Here is a 19,424-nt window from a genome sequence, read left to right on the forward strand (position 1 = left end):
GCACATTATAGCAGTACTTTACTGACTAGTGCAACACAGTTAGAATACACAATATCTTTCATGCTTGTACCCAGAAACTTGTCATCAGTCAGCAGCCTATCAGTATTGAATGACTTTCTACATGAGCACTGTTCTTAAGTACACGTCTATTTATTTCTCACATATGTAGTCCAAACTTCAGAAGAAAATTAAGATTTCTCTTTAGTAATAGATCATAAAATACAATTAACATTTCTATTTAATATCCCAAGACTCTGGAATTTAGAACTAAAATGCAGAACTGGTTTTGTTTAGTTTTCAACCTCTTACCTAACATATTGTCTTTCAGAAGATGTGCTGATTTAGGATAAGTCAATACAAGCTGCAACAGGGGAAATTCTGGCTAGATACAGTAGGGGGAAAAAAAAGAGTACACAGTGAAGGAGTGGTCAAAGATAGGATACCTAGTGAGGCTGCAAGATCTTTATCCTTGGAGATATTCAAAACCTAGATAGATAGGGCCCTGAGGGACACGATCTCACTTTGAAATTGTAGCCCTGCTTTCAGCAGGAAGTTATTCTATAACTTTATGACAATGTAGAGGACTTTCATGGGCCCACTGGAAGAGTACACATGCTAGCTGACTTATTATCCATTTTCATCTTACATAAAGAGAAAACAGTATATCTGGATGCAGATATAACCATCACTGTATCCAAGGTATGATGGATTGCACAGATTTAAAAGGAAGATACTCATCACTTTAAGCGTAATATTTCACAGATATCACACTATTAGCTGAAACTACAGCAGGAGCATATTACTCTCCTCATCACTTCTGGATATATAACTTACTCTGGAAGCAAAAAGTGGCTGAGAACCCATCCTGGAAACACACGTGACCATCACACAGAACAGCCCTGCAAGTAGTTCAGGTACCTATAGAAGCAAGTGGTTTAAGCAAAGAGATCCAAAAAACACAGAAGAGGCCATATGATGAAGTCAAGCTGTTGAGTTCAACACCAAGACTGGAGATTTCAATCCTTGCTCCCAAGAGTTTGTGCATTTTTTTTTAATAGAGCAGCTGGCAGAGCACATAAAGCACCTGAGCTCATTTTAAAGGGGATATAGTAGACCATGATGCCAAGGACAGCAAGCTCACACTGAGGCAGTAGGTTCAGATCCAGTTAGAATACAAAGCACCTCAACACAGAATCTCCCACCTTCTGAACCAAGAGCTGTAGGTTCTCCATGACCGTGAGACAGGTGTGTATCTGCATCACTGTCACTAGTTCAGGTCCAAAAAAGTTAATGGAAGAGGTCCAGAGTAGGACCACTAAGATGACCAGAAGGCTGGAGCACCTCACCTATGAGGAAAGGTTGAGGGAATTGGGCTTGTATAGCTCAGAGAAGAGAAGGCTCCAGGGAGATCTCACTGTGGTCTTCCAATACTTGAAGGGGGGGGGGGGGGGGGGGAAGAATTGTTCTATTGCTATCAACCCATGTAAACAAGGGGAAATGGTTTTAAACTAAGACGGGGGAGGTTTAGGTTAGATTATTCATGACACTGGTGAGTGAAGAACTCAGAGGAAGCTGCTCCTGAACCAGTACTAATTTAAGACATCATTAAAGAGTTTCCTAAAGTGTAAGTGCAACTGAAATGTTGCATCAGCAGTGTGAGTGAAAAAAAACAACTGAATATTGTTTCATAGGCAAACCCAAAACTAAGAGAAAATCCAAATCAAAGTATATATTCTCAGATAGACTGTTTGAAACCTTTAATTCCTCAATCTTTGAACCATAAGTATAAGCAACCATTAAAACAAACTAAACAATTCAAGATTCCCATAACCTAATTTAAAATTTTAAACAAACCTCAAAAGAGAGGGATATGTCTTCTGAGACATTCTGCTAATTTTAAGAAAAAAACCGTATAAATTAGCACACATGAGCAGCAGCTTCTCATGAATGTTAATACAAATAATCTAAATCCAATAAATGCAAAGAGGGGGAAAATAGATGCAAGCAACACAACTGCTGCTTACCTGGAAGGAAAGAAAGTTAGGATAAATAGGAATTCTATTTTGTCCTGATGACACAGAAGAAATAACACTTTCCAAGTTCCATCACTAACATTTCATTGACTGTCAATAACGTTTAGGTCCTGAAATAACTTCTATTCCTTTTTTTAAATAAAGATGAGGTTATTTCAAAAAAAAAAAAGTTACTAAAAGTAGCTACTTTTTCATCTAAAAGAACCATATGCTTTGCATTTAATTGTAGGTGTCCCAAAAGCCTTCAAGCCCTGTGCCTTCCCCCACTACCTCAATTCCAACGTCTGAGCCTAACACTCATCAGAGCAGTCTTTATTACTTTTGGAAGTTCATTGAAGCAAGAAACATCTCTAATATTTATTTGGATGGTGCCCGGTACACATTTTCAGACTGAGAAATATGCTGCAATTACTGCATTACCAAGCTAGGAAATAAATTTCTCTAGTTACCAAAAAATAATTTAAATTGATGATAGGTATTAAAAATTGATGGATTCAAATGCTTCCTGCAGATGGCTCTTTTCCATAAAAAATATGGAAGTACAAAAATCTTCAAATCACTACAAGGTCCTCGTTCCTAAGGAAGTATATTAGAACATCGATATCTGTTCTTAGAAATTCTTAAGTGTCCAAATCCAGGTAATTAGCTGGCATGATTACTAAGGAAACAACTGGCAGTGAACTCTACATCACACTGGGAAGGTACAAGACTTTACATCAGTGATAACATATTGATATTTAAATACCTCTTTATTGTCCCTGGAAGATCCAAACTGAATGGAATTTGACAGGAGGATGTTAAAGTGTCATCCACAGCCTTGGTTATTTCCTGTAGCTCTCTCAAAGAAACACAGCCAAGTAAAGCAGTCAGTTCACAGTCCTGTGACTGAATAAGCCTATCTTGTTCTTCAATTTCTCTTTGTAGCTGTTGATCTTTTTCTTCTAACACAGACAGTCTCACTCGGAGGTCTTCAATTTCTTTCTGCATAGAACAGAAACCTCAGTTTACTATGAACAAAATGAAAGAAGTGGCAATGCTTCTAGGAAAATGTCTTAGAAATAGCATAAATTAAGGTTGTTGAACTTAATACAACACTACATGAGGAGATAGCCTTTTGTTGACATGCAAAATTTCTTATACCTGTTGTGCTTAGAAACTCTAGCAATTCTACAGCCTGAAACTCCCCCCCCATGCTTCTCAACACCATATTTCAGATTCCTCTGACAAAATCAACTGTGACAGGCACCTTCTGCCTATCACTAGTACTTTCTAAGTTAAGAAAAAAATTGTTTAAAAAGATTTTAAAAAAATCTCAGTCCAACCACAGTCATAGAATCTTGTTTCAGACTGGCAGGTGATCAACAACCTGTCCATCCTACTGCAGCATATCCCTGCAATGGTTCCTCTAGACTTCTCATTCAATATTAAACGTTTTATGGTAGTGATGTTTCTTGCAAAAGAATATTCCAATTTTTCCTTGGAAACCCAAGAGACAGCTTGCATGGAGGGAAGGAGTACTTCATAAAGGAATCTGAGTTGTCTAGTTAATGAAGTTACTTAACATATGGCCCTTGGCTCACTTGTCCTAGGATCTGAAAAGTGAACTTAAAAAAAAAATAAATCAAAGAAGAGCTATTTGCTAAGTTGTTGAATGTCATACTGGAGCATGTGATTTTATTCCTGCTTTTCTTATGTTCTCTGTGAAGCTGCAAGCCACTTAGTCTATTACCTGCATGCACAGTCACAGGCTGAATGTTCACCATCTTCCATACAATCAAAAAAGAAGAGTCTCTGAAGTGCTACCCAGAGACTCTCAACAGAAATCAAAGCTCAAATTCCCCATTACCATATTCAGACCAGTCAAAGAAAAAAGACCTTTTTCAGAGACCTTTTTCAGGTAAGTAAGTAGGCATTGCAAAATTCACTTTAAAAAGAACCATGTAGCTTTTTACGATAATTCACTACTTAATTCTTTATCTGTAAAACAGTAGTAGAAATGTCTCTTCACTCTAAGGCAGTTGCAGAGACAAAATTAAGTCGGTTTGAGTCACTCAGATACCATGTTGACTGATGTTGTAAAAAAAGCTCATTCATGAAGTAATAAGTCTGCATCCAAAAGAGGGTTTCAGCGGTGCATAGTAAAGCTTTGGGGGCCAAATATTGAGAATGAAGAGAAAATGTTATTCTCTGTATCCATCTCAACAAGCATTTTCCATCTTCAACAATATGTAAAGCAGAGATTCAGAAAAAAATAGCATGCCTATACAACTGACTTTCAGGGTTTTTTCTTTTTTCTTTTTCTTTTTTTTTTTTTAACATTTTCAGTGTAATTTTAGTGAGCTGAACTTCACTTATATTCACTTTATAAACAAATGTATTCAGGTTTGTTGCACTAACAAGCTCTCTGACACTCCGTAAGTATCACTTAAAACAAGAAGAAATAGTCCCTTGCACATTAAAAGACTGAACTGGCTCAAAGAATTCTACTTGTATTAGTGTTCTGAACTACATTTATCAATTGTTTTCTTCCTTTTTATTCTTTTAGATTTAGCCACAAGAAAACAGAGTGGCTCGTGTTTCAACCCACAGGCAGTTGTCAAGAACAAAAAGGTCAGCAGGCCAAAAGCATCAGTTTTGTTTCTCTGAGTCCCAAATCAGGCTTTTAGTGTGCACAAAGGAAAATTCTGTCTCTGTATTACTGGATTGGGAATACTGCCAAAATCTTAATAGGCTCTACTTAATACAAAGACCTTCATATTCTTTGAAAACATAGTAATTGCAATCTCTGCAATATGCAGCCTACAGGGGAACAGAACAGGAGATGAACAGAATTTGGTTTTAAAAATACACTTTTAGTACTGAAACATTTTTGCAACTCAGATACCAGAATCAGCATTCACAAGAAAAAGCTATTCTGCTCAGAAACAGTTCACATTTATTCTTGAGAGAATGGAAATTTTAGCCAGCAAGCTGGAATTTTCTCTCTTTCTTTTCCAGAAATGTCAAGGAGCCTTTAATGTGCTCTTGGGTAGCCTCCAGGGATGGATAAAAAGGACTTAAAGTCTCAGCATGGAGCAACAGATGATATTTAGCTCACTAAACATAATCTGGAGGTTTACTTTTTGGATTTGAGTTTAAACTGAGATTTCCAACATGACAGCTAATCACTACTGATTGTGAGAGTCCTAATTTCACATACAAGCTCACATTGTCCACCAAAAGCATAGGTCACAGTAGAAACATTACAAAGTAGAATTTCAGATACTGTCACATGCTCTTTAGAAGCCCAGAAGGTACATGCAGAAGTAATAAAACGAGAGACAGTAAAAGGAAAGGGAAAGTAGGGCTGAGGAAATTTAATAAATAAATCAGATTACATGTGATTTTGGGATAGATCAATTTTTAAGAAATGCCAGGAGTCACCAACCATTACAGGTCAGACTTCTTCAGCACTTAGAATACATTATCATTTTGACAGGCCCCCATAGCATGCCTGTAAAGGGTACAGCTAATTTGTCCCTCACATCATCATTTAGAAATACAAATACACCCAAAACAACCATAGAAACATACCTGACATCAAGTCTTAAGGACATCATCTTTCGGTTCAATATTTTGACATGGCTGGATGGATATGTGGATTACAAAAACTAGTTTTCTAGACACTTAAGCCTAAACTACATCCACTCTTGATGACTGAGGAAATAAATCTAAACAATGATGACGTGATCAAAAGAGTTTGCAGTGGTCATCCAAGATGTTTTTCTCCATTTCATTCTTCTTTATATGTATACACATACATACACACATGTATATGTACATGTATAAGTAAACATGTATACATATATGCATACACATGTATTTGTGTATACACAGTTCATTGTACTATTGGATTCAACAAAGGAGGAAAACAAAATTAATGAGATTTCAGGGAGAGAAAGAGCACAGAAATAAAGCTAAGATGTCCAACTGCTAAGTGTGATCAACAAAGTTTAAAAGGAGATGGACCACAGACTTGTACTAGACAGTAAACTGAGATTTTTTAAAGACAGAAAAAAAGAACTAAATCATACTTAAAAGCTTGCAGATTTAAAATTGGACAGAAGCTATCTTAAAACATTCAACCTATTACCAACCATTACCACATCGTGACATCATGTGTCAGTGTAAAGCTATCGTTGGTAAATGACAACTGCTTCATATAGACTGCTGCATTGTAATGAAACATTTTGATCACCTGTCATGACGAAAAGCTGGCAAATTACATATTGATAATCAACTCTAACCAGAAATTGATCACAGATTACCTCCCTCAAAATTCTTTCCATCTTCAAATAAAAACTTCTGAAGAACAGTGAAATTTAAAAATGGCAAATTAGAACATAGAGAGCACACTTAAAAGGATAACAGGGAAAATTAAAGCATGCACACAAGCCACTGAGCCTTCCAGCTCTGCTTTTCTTTAATGAGATTAACACAACTCCTGTGGCTGCCATCTCCAATCATCACTTAGATTATCAACTGGACTACAGCCAAGGCTCTAATTGCTAACAGAACGAAGTATTACAGTAAGTTTATTTAATTCTATGTGACAGCTTACAAGCCTTTCCCCCACACAGCACTGGTTATTATAGATAACTTGGCAGTCCTTTTACCTGTAAACATTTCTTTTCTTGTGAAAGGTCATTTCGTTTCATGGCCAAAACCTGTATCCTCTCCTGGTAAGTGGATCTCAACAGTTTATGTCTGTTTTCATGCCAAAGTTGGGTTTCTTCATTTCTATGCCTTTTCAGGGAGGAAAAACAAAAGCTAAAAATCAGTTCTCTCAATGGGTATTGACTTCACAAAGATTAAAGAGATAAGAATACTACGTGTTACCTTCAGAGCCATAACACTCCATCACCAGAACGATCACATCTGAAACATCTACACAGTTAGAGAACAAGACATTTTCTTTGGCATATCTTCCTTATTATATCAAACATTTACACTGTTTTTACAACACGCTGAAGAAAGTAAAAGGAAAACTTATGTAGCTTGAGGCTTCCTCCAGCTACTTCATTTTTCAGAAATTTATCCTTCACTGCCTTCAAAGAGACAAAACTAAGGCATGTAATTTTCTATCAATGCAGAGAAAAACCTCTTTTAGACAGAAGTTTTGAAACTTGCCAAAGCCATTTTTGCAGCTTCTGTCAGCTTTTGGAACCCACACTAGAGATCATCTGGAGCGTTTGCTCCACAATGCCAGATTTTATTTTTTCCTCTTGCACAGCGAGTTCTTTCAAAATCGCAGTCAGTGGGATTCCTCACAGTGGTTGGTACAACCCTCAGCTGTAAGTCTTTGCATGATTGGACCCGAAGGTAATCAGTGTGTTACATTAAGTGTCAAGTTTATAATCACCCTCTCAAAATGCACCTGCAAACAAGGCAAACCTATTCTGTCACACATTTCTGCGTAAGGGGATGTGCACTTGTAAGACCAATTGCATGTCTATCTCTGGAGACAAGCACGTGCGTTTCTACACAAAGGATAAGGGTACATTTCAACATCTTGTTTAAAAATAAATACTCTGCCTCAGATGAAGGATTGTTTTAAAGCATGATTTCACACTGTAATCTTGCAAAACATACATTCATGCCACATACAAAACATGCATCACAAGTGGTGCAAGCATGATTAATCACACAGTTATGATCTCCATGCACAGCTGTCTAACAACATGGAGCACAAGCGACTCATATCTCTCCTGTAGGATCATTAGAATACACGTATGCTTTACACCCTTCCCTATGGGCTGAAGAATATAGTGAAAAAAGCAAAAGGAAAAGTTCTAATGTAAATGGCATTAATACTTAAAATTGATGTAAGGGTTGTATACCTGCATTTCTATAATGACAGAGTAAATCAAACACTTGTGTGCGAGGTTCTAGGCCATCTCTGCATATATGCGTCTTGCATTACAGATCACTGTGGCCTTGAATGACACTTAGCAGCTCTAAAGAGTATTAAAAAAAGAAAAATCCATGTCTTTCTGAAAACTGAATGCAATAGAAATTCTGAGCAGCTGATTAAAACTTAAAAAACATTCCACAATCAACAAACATTGTTCTTGGAATCCCTGAAAAATTGCCTGTACTTCTGCCTGTTTGATTTTGAGGAAACAGAAACGAGATCTCTCTGACCTCACTGAACCTCTGTGAGCAAATGAACATGGCATTGCTCCTAACCAATCTTGACTCCTACCATGCACCCACAATATTCCAGTGTCAAGCACTGAGTGCATTTACCAAAAAACTGATCTCGTAACTTAATCATGTAAAACAAATCCAAGGCGTGTATGTCAGTCTCATATATTAAACTTGCCATATTCACTTTAAATTTATAAGGTCCTTCATTTGCAAAAAGATGAGATTGGCTTGATTACAATAAAACTACAATGTTCTGATCTTCTGGGGCTAGTCTGTCTAATTCGCTTCATTTTCCAGATGAAAAAGAAACCTTGGGTATTATGGCTTTATTCTGATTCAAAACAAAAAACAAAGAATGAAGCCAACAAACTTTCCTTGAAGAAGCCGTAGTGATTTCCAGCTGTATTTTATAAGAACACTGTTCGAACAGTAAAATTTTAAACTGCTACAAACCCTTGGTGAAGAGAAAGGGTTTGCTTGCTCTATCAACAAAGGAGCCAGACTGCAGACAAAGTGGTGTGTGAGACTATGAATCAAGCAAGAAAAATAAAAGGTGAGCAACAACAGTCAAACTCAAGCTCAAAGAAAGGAAAGCGTTCAAGACATAAAAGTGAGGAGTAAGAGGATATTCATCTGACCCTCAAGAATGGCACTGCTCTCACACCTCTGCAAAGAGAAGAGTTACAGATATAGCCATCAGAAGAACAGGAAAACTTCCATAACTGTATACATAATATATAATACACATAGGTTGCTCCAAAAGTAATGTTTCCTATTTCTGATATAAAGAGCATTATAACACTACTTGATATAACAAATTCTCAGCTACAAAATACTATTTGAAACAAAGCCATCTTCATTAGCTATACACTTTTGCCAACAGTGGAAAAAAAGCCTGCATGCCACGCTCATGAACATTTGCATGGGAGTCCAGAACATGGTAGAGGTGATCCACTATCACCATTGCTGAAACACACCACCCACCACCTCACTGTGCTCGCATTCACTGGTTGGTCTCCATACATTCAGCAAACACTGATGAAGGTGTCAGTGAGTGTAACTTTTTTTCCATATGGAGGAATTCCATGCTACTCCTTTGCTTCACATGCATTTCCACTTTGTCGGACTGCCCCTCTGCTTCCATCTGTCACACAGCAGCAACATGTAACAGAATACTGGCAGGAAGGTTAGCTTCTACTGTCATATCACCAATATCTGCTTCTGATGACCCAAGTCAACAAATTGGAGGCATTACTTTTGGAGCAGATATATGCACACATATACAGAATACATTTTTAAATAAAAACTAGCAGACCACATACTTAAGGGATGCTATACTGAATCGATTTATATGACATTGAAAACAACCCCACCTCTAAAGTCAAAAATGTTGTTATTAATTAATGCATACAGGGAAAATACTTTAATGACAAAATGCTTTAAAGTAATCTTTAAGGAATAGTAAAAGAGCTTCTTAGGGGCTCAGAAGGCAGGAGAAAATAGAGAATGGAGTTGGTTTTAAACATCTCATTGCTAAATTCTATAAATATTGGCTAAAACAACCTTTAAAATTCAATAGATCATTTCTCAATAAATCCTATTATCTGTAGAGATTTTAACTAATTTCCATATATTAAAAAGTTATATATACCAAAATTTATTGACTAGCACACATTGCAGCCTTTATATGTACAAGCTGCCAAAATATAAAAGGCTTTTCTTCTTTTATTTGTGCTATAGCATTTGATAATAGCTGCCAAAACCCAGGAATGAATAATCCTCTTACTTTTAACAACAGTAACCGGTAGCACAGCTGAAGAAAGATCTAGGAATAGAGACAACCTTTTCTTCCTAAGCTAACTACCTCCCTTGGGTCATGCAAGGTATCTCATATTCCCCCTGCCTTTGAAGCTGTTCTCCCTTCAAGAGAAGGCTGAGAAGTTATTTTTGTGACTTTGTACAGTGCAAGAGTGCATTATTGCCACCTAACAAGCAATGCATAAAAGGAAGCTCCCAAAGATCTACACATCTCAAAGAATAACCTGTTTTTACTTTATATTTAAATGTCCTTCCATTGCCTGATAAAAAGGAGCATCGGAATTAACTCTATAAGAAACCGTTACTCAAACTGCCTTACACTGTTGCTGGGTCAGAATTCAATCCCATTCTCACTCAACATCATTGAGAGAAGTTCAGTTTGATTCACCAGTTCACAATAATCAGCCTTTTAAAAAGGCAATTCTGAATGAAACATAGGGAACAAAAAGGGAGACAGCAAGTTTTCATACACGTGCTTCATATTTCTATGCCAGAAGGTTCTTACAAATTTGCATTAAAATTCATCACAAACTGTGTTCCATACGTCATGAAAAACAGAAGTGTCATTTTACATAAGGAGTCAATGAACTTACCCATCCGCAGCCCAGCACAATACTGCTTGAACTTGGGTGATAAACCTATTCAGAAAACTGCTAATTGAAGGATGTCTTGAAGGAAGTTGAAATTTTAAAGAATGTTTTTCTTTCTCCAGTTCTTCTAATTTCCATCTAAATTTATCAGCTAGAGAATAAATCACAAAAAAAAAAGGTGAGAAAAAGATAGTTTTACTTGAAGAAGAAAGGTTACCAATAAGAAGTAAAATCTTCACTACAAACTGTTCTTCTCTTTTGATAAAATATTTCAGTCTCTTTTGCTCCAGAATGAATTATTAAGACTACAGTCAATATCAGAAAATCAGGATGCTAAATGACTTTCTTTTATGACAAGGACAAAATTGCAGGCTTCCCAGCACTTTTGAGTTTTAATTTGGTAAAGCTCAAAGTTATCATCCACACTCTTTTCCTAAAATAACAACTCTGAACTGAATTATATGAAAACTCATTCTTCACTGCTCTATTTTAACACAATCTTAGATGGCAACTACACAACTGAAGTCTGAATTTTGAAAAACAGCACTGTTACTAGATCAAGAACTGCAGAATTGCCTGTATCTTAGCAATACATTTCAGCAGAAAATGCACATGCAATTATAGAAATTTTTAACAATTCTCTCATTCTAGACTCTCCTGAATTATGTCTAGCTTATCAACTACAAACGGCAGTGCTTTGACTCTACTGTACCTCTACTGACCTAGAGTCACTTCTTATATAAGTTAGTCTTTACTTTGTCTCCTTTCTTTGTGTAGAAAAGAAAGGAAAATGGTTCCAAACACAGATAGTTATTTCTGGTACATTTATCCTCTATTTCTATGGTGCAAGTACACTAGACAAAAAAACCACATACAGACAGGAAGTCTCGCTGATACAAGACAGAACGCCTTTGATGATACATTAATCAAATCAGAGAGTTTTAAGTTGGTCCACAAATGGAAGATCTTTACAGCTCAGTACTTTCCTTGTGACATTACTGTCTGCAGTTTTGGGTGATAAGCATTCCTTTCCCTCTAACATTTTCAATACATTTTACTACCAGAATAACACCCATCTGTGAATGCTTTTTACTGATTATTTTCTTCATCCTCAAAGAGGTTTTAAGAAGAGGGGTTGTTTACATTTGCTACTTCAGTACAGTGATCAATTTTTACAATAATCCATCATTAGTTTTGATGTCCCTTCTGCTATGGTGGTGATGGGAAAAATAAAGACATATACTAACAAGACCAGATTTTCACCCTAAGCCAGTAGACTGTTCAAGAATAGCTTAACTCATGCTATTATTATTATTATTATTAAGGTGCAAAACGCTGCCAGAAGGCTCTAGCTGAGATTGTCATCACCCAGTCTACTGCACATTCCTGGCATTGCCTGAACATGGCCTAAAGGATTGCAAGGAGCAATGGGTTCTGACATAGCTCCTCATGCACTACCTAAACCAGATTATTCAAATCAGAAAGTAGGGCAACTAACTGTGGAACAAGCCCTGAGCCTTGTGGAAATGCCTTGAGTTAGCTTTCTTTCCCTAGAGACTCTGTCACATTTAGAAACATTTAGAACCACTCTGCACGTGTAAACAGCATATAAGTATCTAGCAGTCAAAAGAAATACCAGGTGGTCTTGGATGACAAAGTAGGTAAGATTGTTACATGCTAGGATTCCTCCAAAACCCTTATTTATCAACAACTCCACAGGATATCCACAAATGACACCGAGCTGAGTGGTGCAGTTGACATGCTAGAGGGAAGAGATGCTAACCAGAGGGAACTGGACAGGCTTGAGAGATGTGCCGTCAGCCTCATGAAGTTCAACAAGGCCAAGTGCAAAGTCCTGCACCTGGGTCAGGGCAATCCCAAGCAGATACAGATTGGGTGGAAAATTCCTTGACAGCAGCCCTGAGGAGGAGCTGGGAGTATCAAAGACTAAAAATGAGATGACCATCTGTGCTTGCAGGTCAGAAGGCCAATCGTATCCTGAACTGCATTAAGAGAAGCATGACCAGCAGGTCACGGGAGGTGATTCTGTCCCTCTACTCTGCTCTCATGAGACCCCGCTCAGAGTACTGCACCCAGTTCTGAGGCCCTCAACACAAGGAGGATATAAAGCTTTGGAGAAGGTCCAGAGGAAGGCCACAGAGATCAGAGGGCTGGAGCACCTCCCCTACAGGGACAGGCTGAGAGAGTTGAGGTTCTTCAGTGTGAAGAGAAAGCACCAGGGGGACCTTATAGCAGCCTTCTAGTACCTCAAGGGGACCTACAGGAATGCTGGGGAGGGACATTTTATAGGGGCATGTAGCAACAAGATAAGGGGAAATGGCTTTAAACTGGAGGAGGGTAAACTTAGACTAGATACTAGAAAGACATTCGTTACTGTGAGGGTGGTGAGACAGTGGAACAGGTTGCCCAGAGAGGTTGTGAATGCCCCCTCCCTGGAAGCATGCAAGGCCAGGCTGGATGGGGCTTTGAGCAACCTGGTCTAGTGGGAGGTATCCCTGCCTATCGCAGGGGGGTTGGAACCAGATGATCTTGAAGGTCCCTTCCAACCTAAGCCATTCTATGATACAAGGACCTAGATGAGGCTCCTAAGTCCATAAAAACAGATCAGATTTTGACCAGAAAAACATACCATATCTCATATGGAACTTCAAACACTGGTATCAAAAGACATCACTATTATAATCAGAAAAGGACTAAATGGCGGCCAATGACTATCGACCATTAAAATGAGCAGAACTATCTCCTTTTACTTAGATCATTCACTGCTGGGCTTCCTGCATTACCTGAGTGGGAGTTGTAGCCGTTCTCTTTAATAGTATGAACACATGCTTTCCTCTTCACAGAGGGCATGGTAGCAGCATTTACTGTTGTAAAGCCTCCCAAGCATTCATCCGTAACAGATCACAGTAAAATAGCAGACTTCACAGAAGATATAAAGACTCAAGTGCAGAAGCAAGTCACAAAAAACAGCCCAGGGAGAAGAAAGAAAACTAGCTCATGTTTGGACTGGCATCTTTACAAGGCAGGAAAACACAGAATCATTCTAAAGAGATCCATGTGACAGGATTCAAATGTACTACTGTGACTGAGAGATGGGGAGTTAATAACACAGTTTTATATTCACAGTATAAAACTCCGTAGCTGGAGAAGGCAGCAGGCTGGTGTTCTCTGTACCCAGGGTGAGCAGTTGGAAAGCTTGCACCAAAGAACCATCAAATGGACAAAACCCATTCCATGATACTTTGTTTTCTGACATAATTATGCTAACACAGTTCTTGCATCCAGTCCATTCATCCTTCCCAGCCCTTGAAACTGGCTATTTTGGGAATGAAAACAGCTGAAGGAATCCATATGCCACTTCATTATCTCTGTCATTAATTCTTGGCTGCATCCTGCCCTGTATATTCCAGGCTACACAGAACTCAATTAGTTCCTACTAATAGGCGTTTCTAAATAATTTGTTCCACTGGTATTTTATAAGTATTATTGCTGGTCATATCTGCTTGTCATCTTTTAGAACTAAATGATTGTTTATCCTTTCAGCATCGTTGTTAGGGGTTATGTCCAAGAAACCCCACCACCACCTAACTGAATAGTGCAGTACTTCTGCTTTTGGGCTCCTCTCCTTGAAAGCAGACCTCTTTGGTTTGACCTGGATGATGTCTTTGGTGCACAGAGACATCAGGGCATCTCAGTCCCAGTTGCTGGGAAGGGAACCAAGCTAATAAAAGTTCATCTCAGCTAGCTTTCAGTGCTGCAGATCATGAGAGACCTAGATCAAGCAGAAGTTACGGAAATAATCAGATGTCTAACAAATATGACACATGAAAGAGTTCAAAAAGCCTTAATTTAGTGAAGAAGACTAAGGGTAGGAACTTTCAATACTATTACATACCAGAAAGATGCAAAGAAAGTTAATAAAATGCATTTACTCAGAACTTTGGTCTTAAGTAACAAATCTCAGTTGCAACAACAGAGATCAGGAAAAATAGAGACAGTAAAGTACTAAAACTGGCTGCTTGGGACAACCAGGAAATCCCCATCAACTTTTGTTTCCAGATGAAACATCTCTCAGGGGTAGATTTGGCACAGATGTTAAGGTCAAAGCCAGCAAATTCTCCTGAGATCCCTTTCCACCATACTTTCTAGAATCTTCTAGCCAAGAATCAGACACAGAAAATCTTTGCTACTCATGAGCTATCAGGCTCAAAAACACCACTTTCCTTTACCTTCATTTTAGAATCATAGTATTGTTTGGGTTGAAAGGGATATTTAAGACCATCTAGTTCCAGCCTCCTTCTACAGGCAGGAATGCTTCCCTCTAAGGGGAAGCTTCCCTCTAGGTTGCTCAAAGCCCCATCCAGCCCAGCCTTGAACGCTTCCAGGGAAGGGAAGCATTAGCTTAAGCACACAGAACAGATCTCCACAGAATTCCAGAGCTCACCAATGAACTGGAACACTGAAAGAAACCACACACTCTCAAATATATACATCACAAAGTTTAATGTTTTGATCTTCTAACTTGTGCTTCACCACAAAATAAGTCATTTAACACTAGTTTGTGTGTGAAAAGCAATTCTTCTATTAGAAGTAGCAGCGTATTTGTAGCTATTTGCTTTAAAATGAAGGAACTTCAATATATTCAATACATACTGACAAGTACTTGAAATAAAGCATAATTTTCTCTTATTTCATCACATTGCTAGCTTGCTGACTTGATGCGGTCCTACAGATAACCTAGATGAGGTTTCTACTTCTGTGCAGAAGTCAACCTTTAAGTTACCCTCCTTCCCAACTGATTACTGCCTGGTATACTTCAAACTTCCCATTCCATTTAAAGCCAACCCAGGCTACAGGGCTGGAAGATGTTGACTAACTGCTGTTTTTAGTCAAACAGACAGCAGTCCAAGAAATTCATTGCCTCCAAGGATCACGCTTTGTTACAGCTTCAAGCAAATGAAGCAATTTGCTTAATTCTTAATTGACCATATAAGAACACCTGGCCACCTGTTTACTTCTTACATATTCTAATGCATTTTCTTTATTCCCATGAAGAAGAGTAGTTGCACTTTATCAGAACTATTTATCATCATTTATTAAATGTTTAAGATTTCCATCACAGTCTGAAGATCCTAAAACAGGATTAGTGCAGAGCCTATACCCGGAAATCACACCTTGCAGTTGCAAAGCCACCTTCTTACCTGCTAGATGTTCACAGAGCCAGGTAGCTTTCCCAGCATTCACTTTCTTAAAAACTTAAAGCTTCCAAGATGACTGAAGTGTTTTTGCAAAAATCAGCAAAAAAATATTTTTATACCTATTTTGTAAGAACTACAGAACTCTGAAGACTCACCTATTCTTCTTTCCTCAATCAGATCTTAGGAAAGCACACCAAGAAACAAAGCACAAAGTGTCCCCTTACCTTGATACTGCTTCCTGAACCTACAATGATTATCAGGAAAAAGATTTCCTGAGCAAGACACTGCTTTTAGATCAGTAACTTGAGAGTAGGAAAAAATCATGAGTGGATGAACATCTATCCACTGGAAACTTCCCTTTTCTGAAGCTATCTACGCTTTTGGTCTTCAAAATATCCTATTACAGATAATTTCAAAACAGAATTAGGAATTCTATAAGTACATACTACATCAATTTTTTTTTTATTTTTTTTTTTGCTACTATGAATGCAAGATAACATTGTCTTCACTTTCCTGCACATTAATAATTTAGGCACTTTCATATTCAAACTGCACATCTCATTTTTCTGGACAGTGACTTACATTAGCTAAAGCAATGCAACAAAAGCTACAAAGTGAGGAGTAATTGGGAGCCTGAATATGTGACTGAGGTGAAGCTGGATGACAGCTTAGTAAGCAAGGGGGTCTGTAGCCCAATTACTAGCATTGAACTCCTACAAAATCACTTGTGGGAGAACATACATACCAATTAACATTCAAATATGAAATGCAAGGACATGCACTGTGATCAGAGGCATTACAAGCAACTTGTAATTTAATTCTTTATTTTCTTTTGTTTCTTTATTTTATGATAAAGAAATTAACCATTTAAAAGCTGTGAGCAGATGCATAATAGAAAATATTCAATTCCTTACGCATGCTAGCTCACCACATGTGTGAGAGGGAGCTTCAGATTACATACAGATAGCTGAACAGCTGCCCCTCACCACATCTGATCACTGCTAGTGACCACAATGCTTTCCACTTTCCATTCAGTCTTGTGTTAGGAAACCAGCAAACTTAAGTCAAACTGCACAGCTAAGGTAGGCTGGCACAGAGCTGTGGACAGCCACTGGAAGATCCAGCTGGAGCAACAGCTGCATTCCAGAGTTCTGCCTACCCTACTGAACATGCAGACTGACAGCACAACAAAACAGTTCTGAGGACTTAATATCCACAGCTCAAGGGGTCTTAACTCAGACTAGGCTTAGCACAGTCCCATGCACTTAAGGCCAGTTAGTCCCTAGAGCACATATCTTCCTTCTTTCACCTGAAAGAAAAACAGCTCATGCATTCTTGACCGCTCTACAATGAAAAGCAAAGCACAGTAGATGGGACAACTGGGAAATTCCCTTCAAAGGCTCGCACACCTAATCCAAGCTAAAATACTGTTTGAGTCAGGGACTTCAGAACACTTCTAGTAGTCAGTGAAAAAGTAGCTGCTGGAACTAACAGTAAATAGAGGCTAAAGTGTTCCAGGCAAGGCTATAATCCCTTAGGTCCTCCTTCATGTTCAGTCCATAAAAGGCTAGAGCACAATGGCTGCTAGAGAGTAACGCAGGTGTAAATATCCTGTTTTCCCACTGCTTAATTTTTCCATTTCAACTAAGGAGGTTCCCGAGCTATCAAGATAACCTTGAGGAACAGCTGAGCAAACTGAACTCCTGGGTCCTGAACATTCTCTGAAGTCTGAAGCAATTGCCACAGAATTCACCTCAAAATCTGTTGGCAATGCTACATTCATCAACTCTTTGTTTCATGCATATTTCTCAGCTATTTGGCACTCAATATATGCGACAAACCCTTCTAATTCCTGCTTTACCCTATTGAGACTCTAGATGGAAGTTTGCCTCTGACTCTGGTGCTATTTAGAGTCAGAAGCTCAGTAACCTAGAAAGCAGAATAGAGTCAGACTCCTGAATTCCCTGCCAGACACGGGCACTGGAATAGCTAAAAAGCACAGCAATGACATGATGACACATTCAGCGCTCCTAGCTTCTCCTGCTGCATGCAACATTACCTGTCCACTGTTTCTCCTCTCTGCAATACTGTAACATGATGGAAAACACAGCAATGATTGGGGAGTAGCAAAGTCCTAGGCTACAGCAAGAGAGGGTATGCTCAAGTGCAGCAGCCATGGGCACAGAAACAAAGTGAAGAAACCACCTACCCTCGGAAGGCCTCAGATACTCAGGGATCTCCACCAAGCCACCCTCGCCTTCACTGCCAACCGTTAAATGAGGTCTGGGAAGAGGTGGACCCTGGCTTCATCCCTTCTGATCACTCAGACGCATTACATGCACCCGAGCTCCCCTGGGTTGGCCCTGCCTTCCCAGCAGGTGCTCAATCACTGCTTCCAGCTGTGACTTAACATCTCTGCTACACTCCCACACTTCTTTCCAACCAAAAACAAACAAGTAGATATAAAGCAGGAACAGGGAAAGGAAAGAAAACCTGGTATTCCAAATATTCCCTATTAAAGAAGCAATGGAAATTGCATCTAAAGGATTTCTTACAAGAGCTCCTCAAGGAGAATTTTTTTCTCCAAGCATTTTCCTGTATCAGTCCATACCAGCTAGAATACAAGGGAACTGGCGTGTCCTTAAAAGATACAGAACATTTCAGAATTTAATATACTGAATGTCAGTGCTGCAGCAGAATTGGAAGTCTGAAAGCTTTAAGAATATAAGAACAGACATTTCAGCTCTTATACTTCTTATAAAAAGAAACTGGACAGATTGTCAGATATTGACTTTCCCTCTCTAATTCATAATAGATTTGAGAATATTCCCTTAAGTTTTGAGCAAAAAATTGATATTCCCAAAAGCTTCACAGATGCTTCCCTGAAGCACACCACCAAGTTTTCCCACCTATAGTTTATACTTCAACATAGAAAATTCTATGCTGTATATGAAAACTTTTTGCCAGGTGGGCACCAGTGCAAGTCTAGCATAGACTTTCAGCCTAAGATTTGACCAGTTTCCCCATTTCTTATTGTAACAATCAGAAATATCAATAAAATGGAATGGTGATACAAGGGGTGTAATGGCAGGCGGACTAACACAATAAAAAAGCGTTATAAGGGAAGAAAAATGACTGCTCACCTGACTCCAAGGATCCAGGTTCCCAAGGGAAAACTCCACAAAGTGGAGAGGGATCTCCAGAAAGAGATCCTTCCCCAGTGGCAGTCAGCCCTTAAATGAGGTCTAAGAGAGGTGCAGCCAGGCTCCACCCCTTCTGGTCACACAGTTGAATTGCCTTCACCTGTGCTCCCAGGTGATTAATCTCCTCAGTATCTTGGCCAGCATTAGAAAAACCTTGTTTTCTAATATTATACTTCCTCATTATCACCTGACAGTGATGTCGGCTAAATTATCTTTACAGCTGCACTTTCTATACTGTCAGGACTATCTGGATAAACTCCCATCACAATCTTCTGTAGCACAACCATCCTGCAAGCAAAATAGTTACTATTTGCTACTGCCGTCTCACAGAGAAGCCACCAATGTAGGCCAAACGTACAAGGCTCAGACAAC

General features: G+C 38.7%; 1 protein-coding gene across 1 annotated transcript in view; it reads right to left on the bottom strand.

Moving 5' to 3' along the window:
* DISC1 (disrupted in schizophrenia 1) overlaps positions 1-19,424 on the bottom strand; it is a 193,789-nt gene that overhangs the window by 125,940 nt on the left and 48,425 nt on the right. The window contains exons 4-6 of the mRNA XM_003640955.5: positions 10,634-10,781; positions 6,689-6,818; positions 2,779-3,014 (exon numbers count right to left, since the gene is read on the bottom strand). Of these exons, the coding sequence (XP_003641003.5) occupies positions 2,779-3,014; positions 6,689-6,818; positions 10,634-10,781 (514 nt within the window). The remainder of the gene's footprint in view (positions 1-2,778; positions 3,015-6,688; positions 6,819-10,633; positions 10,782-19,424) is intronic.

Source organism: Gallus gallus, chromosome 3, assembly GCF_016699485.2.
Source record: "Gallus gallus isolate bGalGal1 chromosome 3, bGalGal1.mat.broiler.GRCg7b, whole genome shotgun sequence".
Taxonomy (NCBI): Eukaryota; Metazoa; Chordata; class Aves; order Galliformes; family Phasianidae; genus Gallus; species Gallus gallus.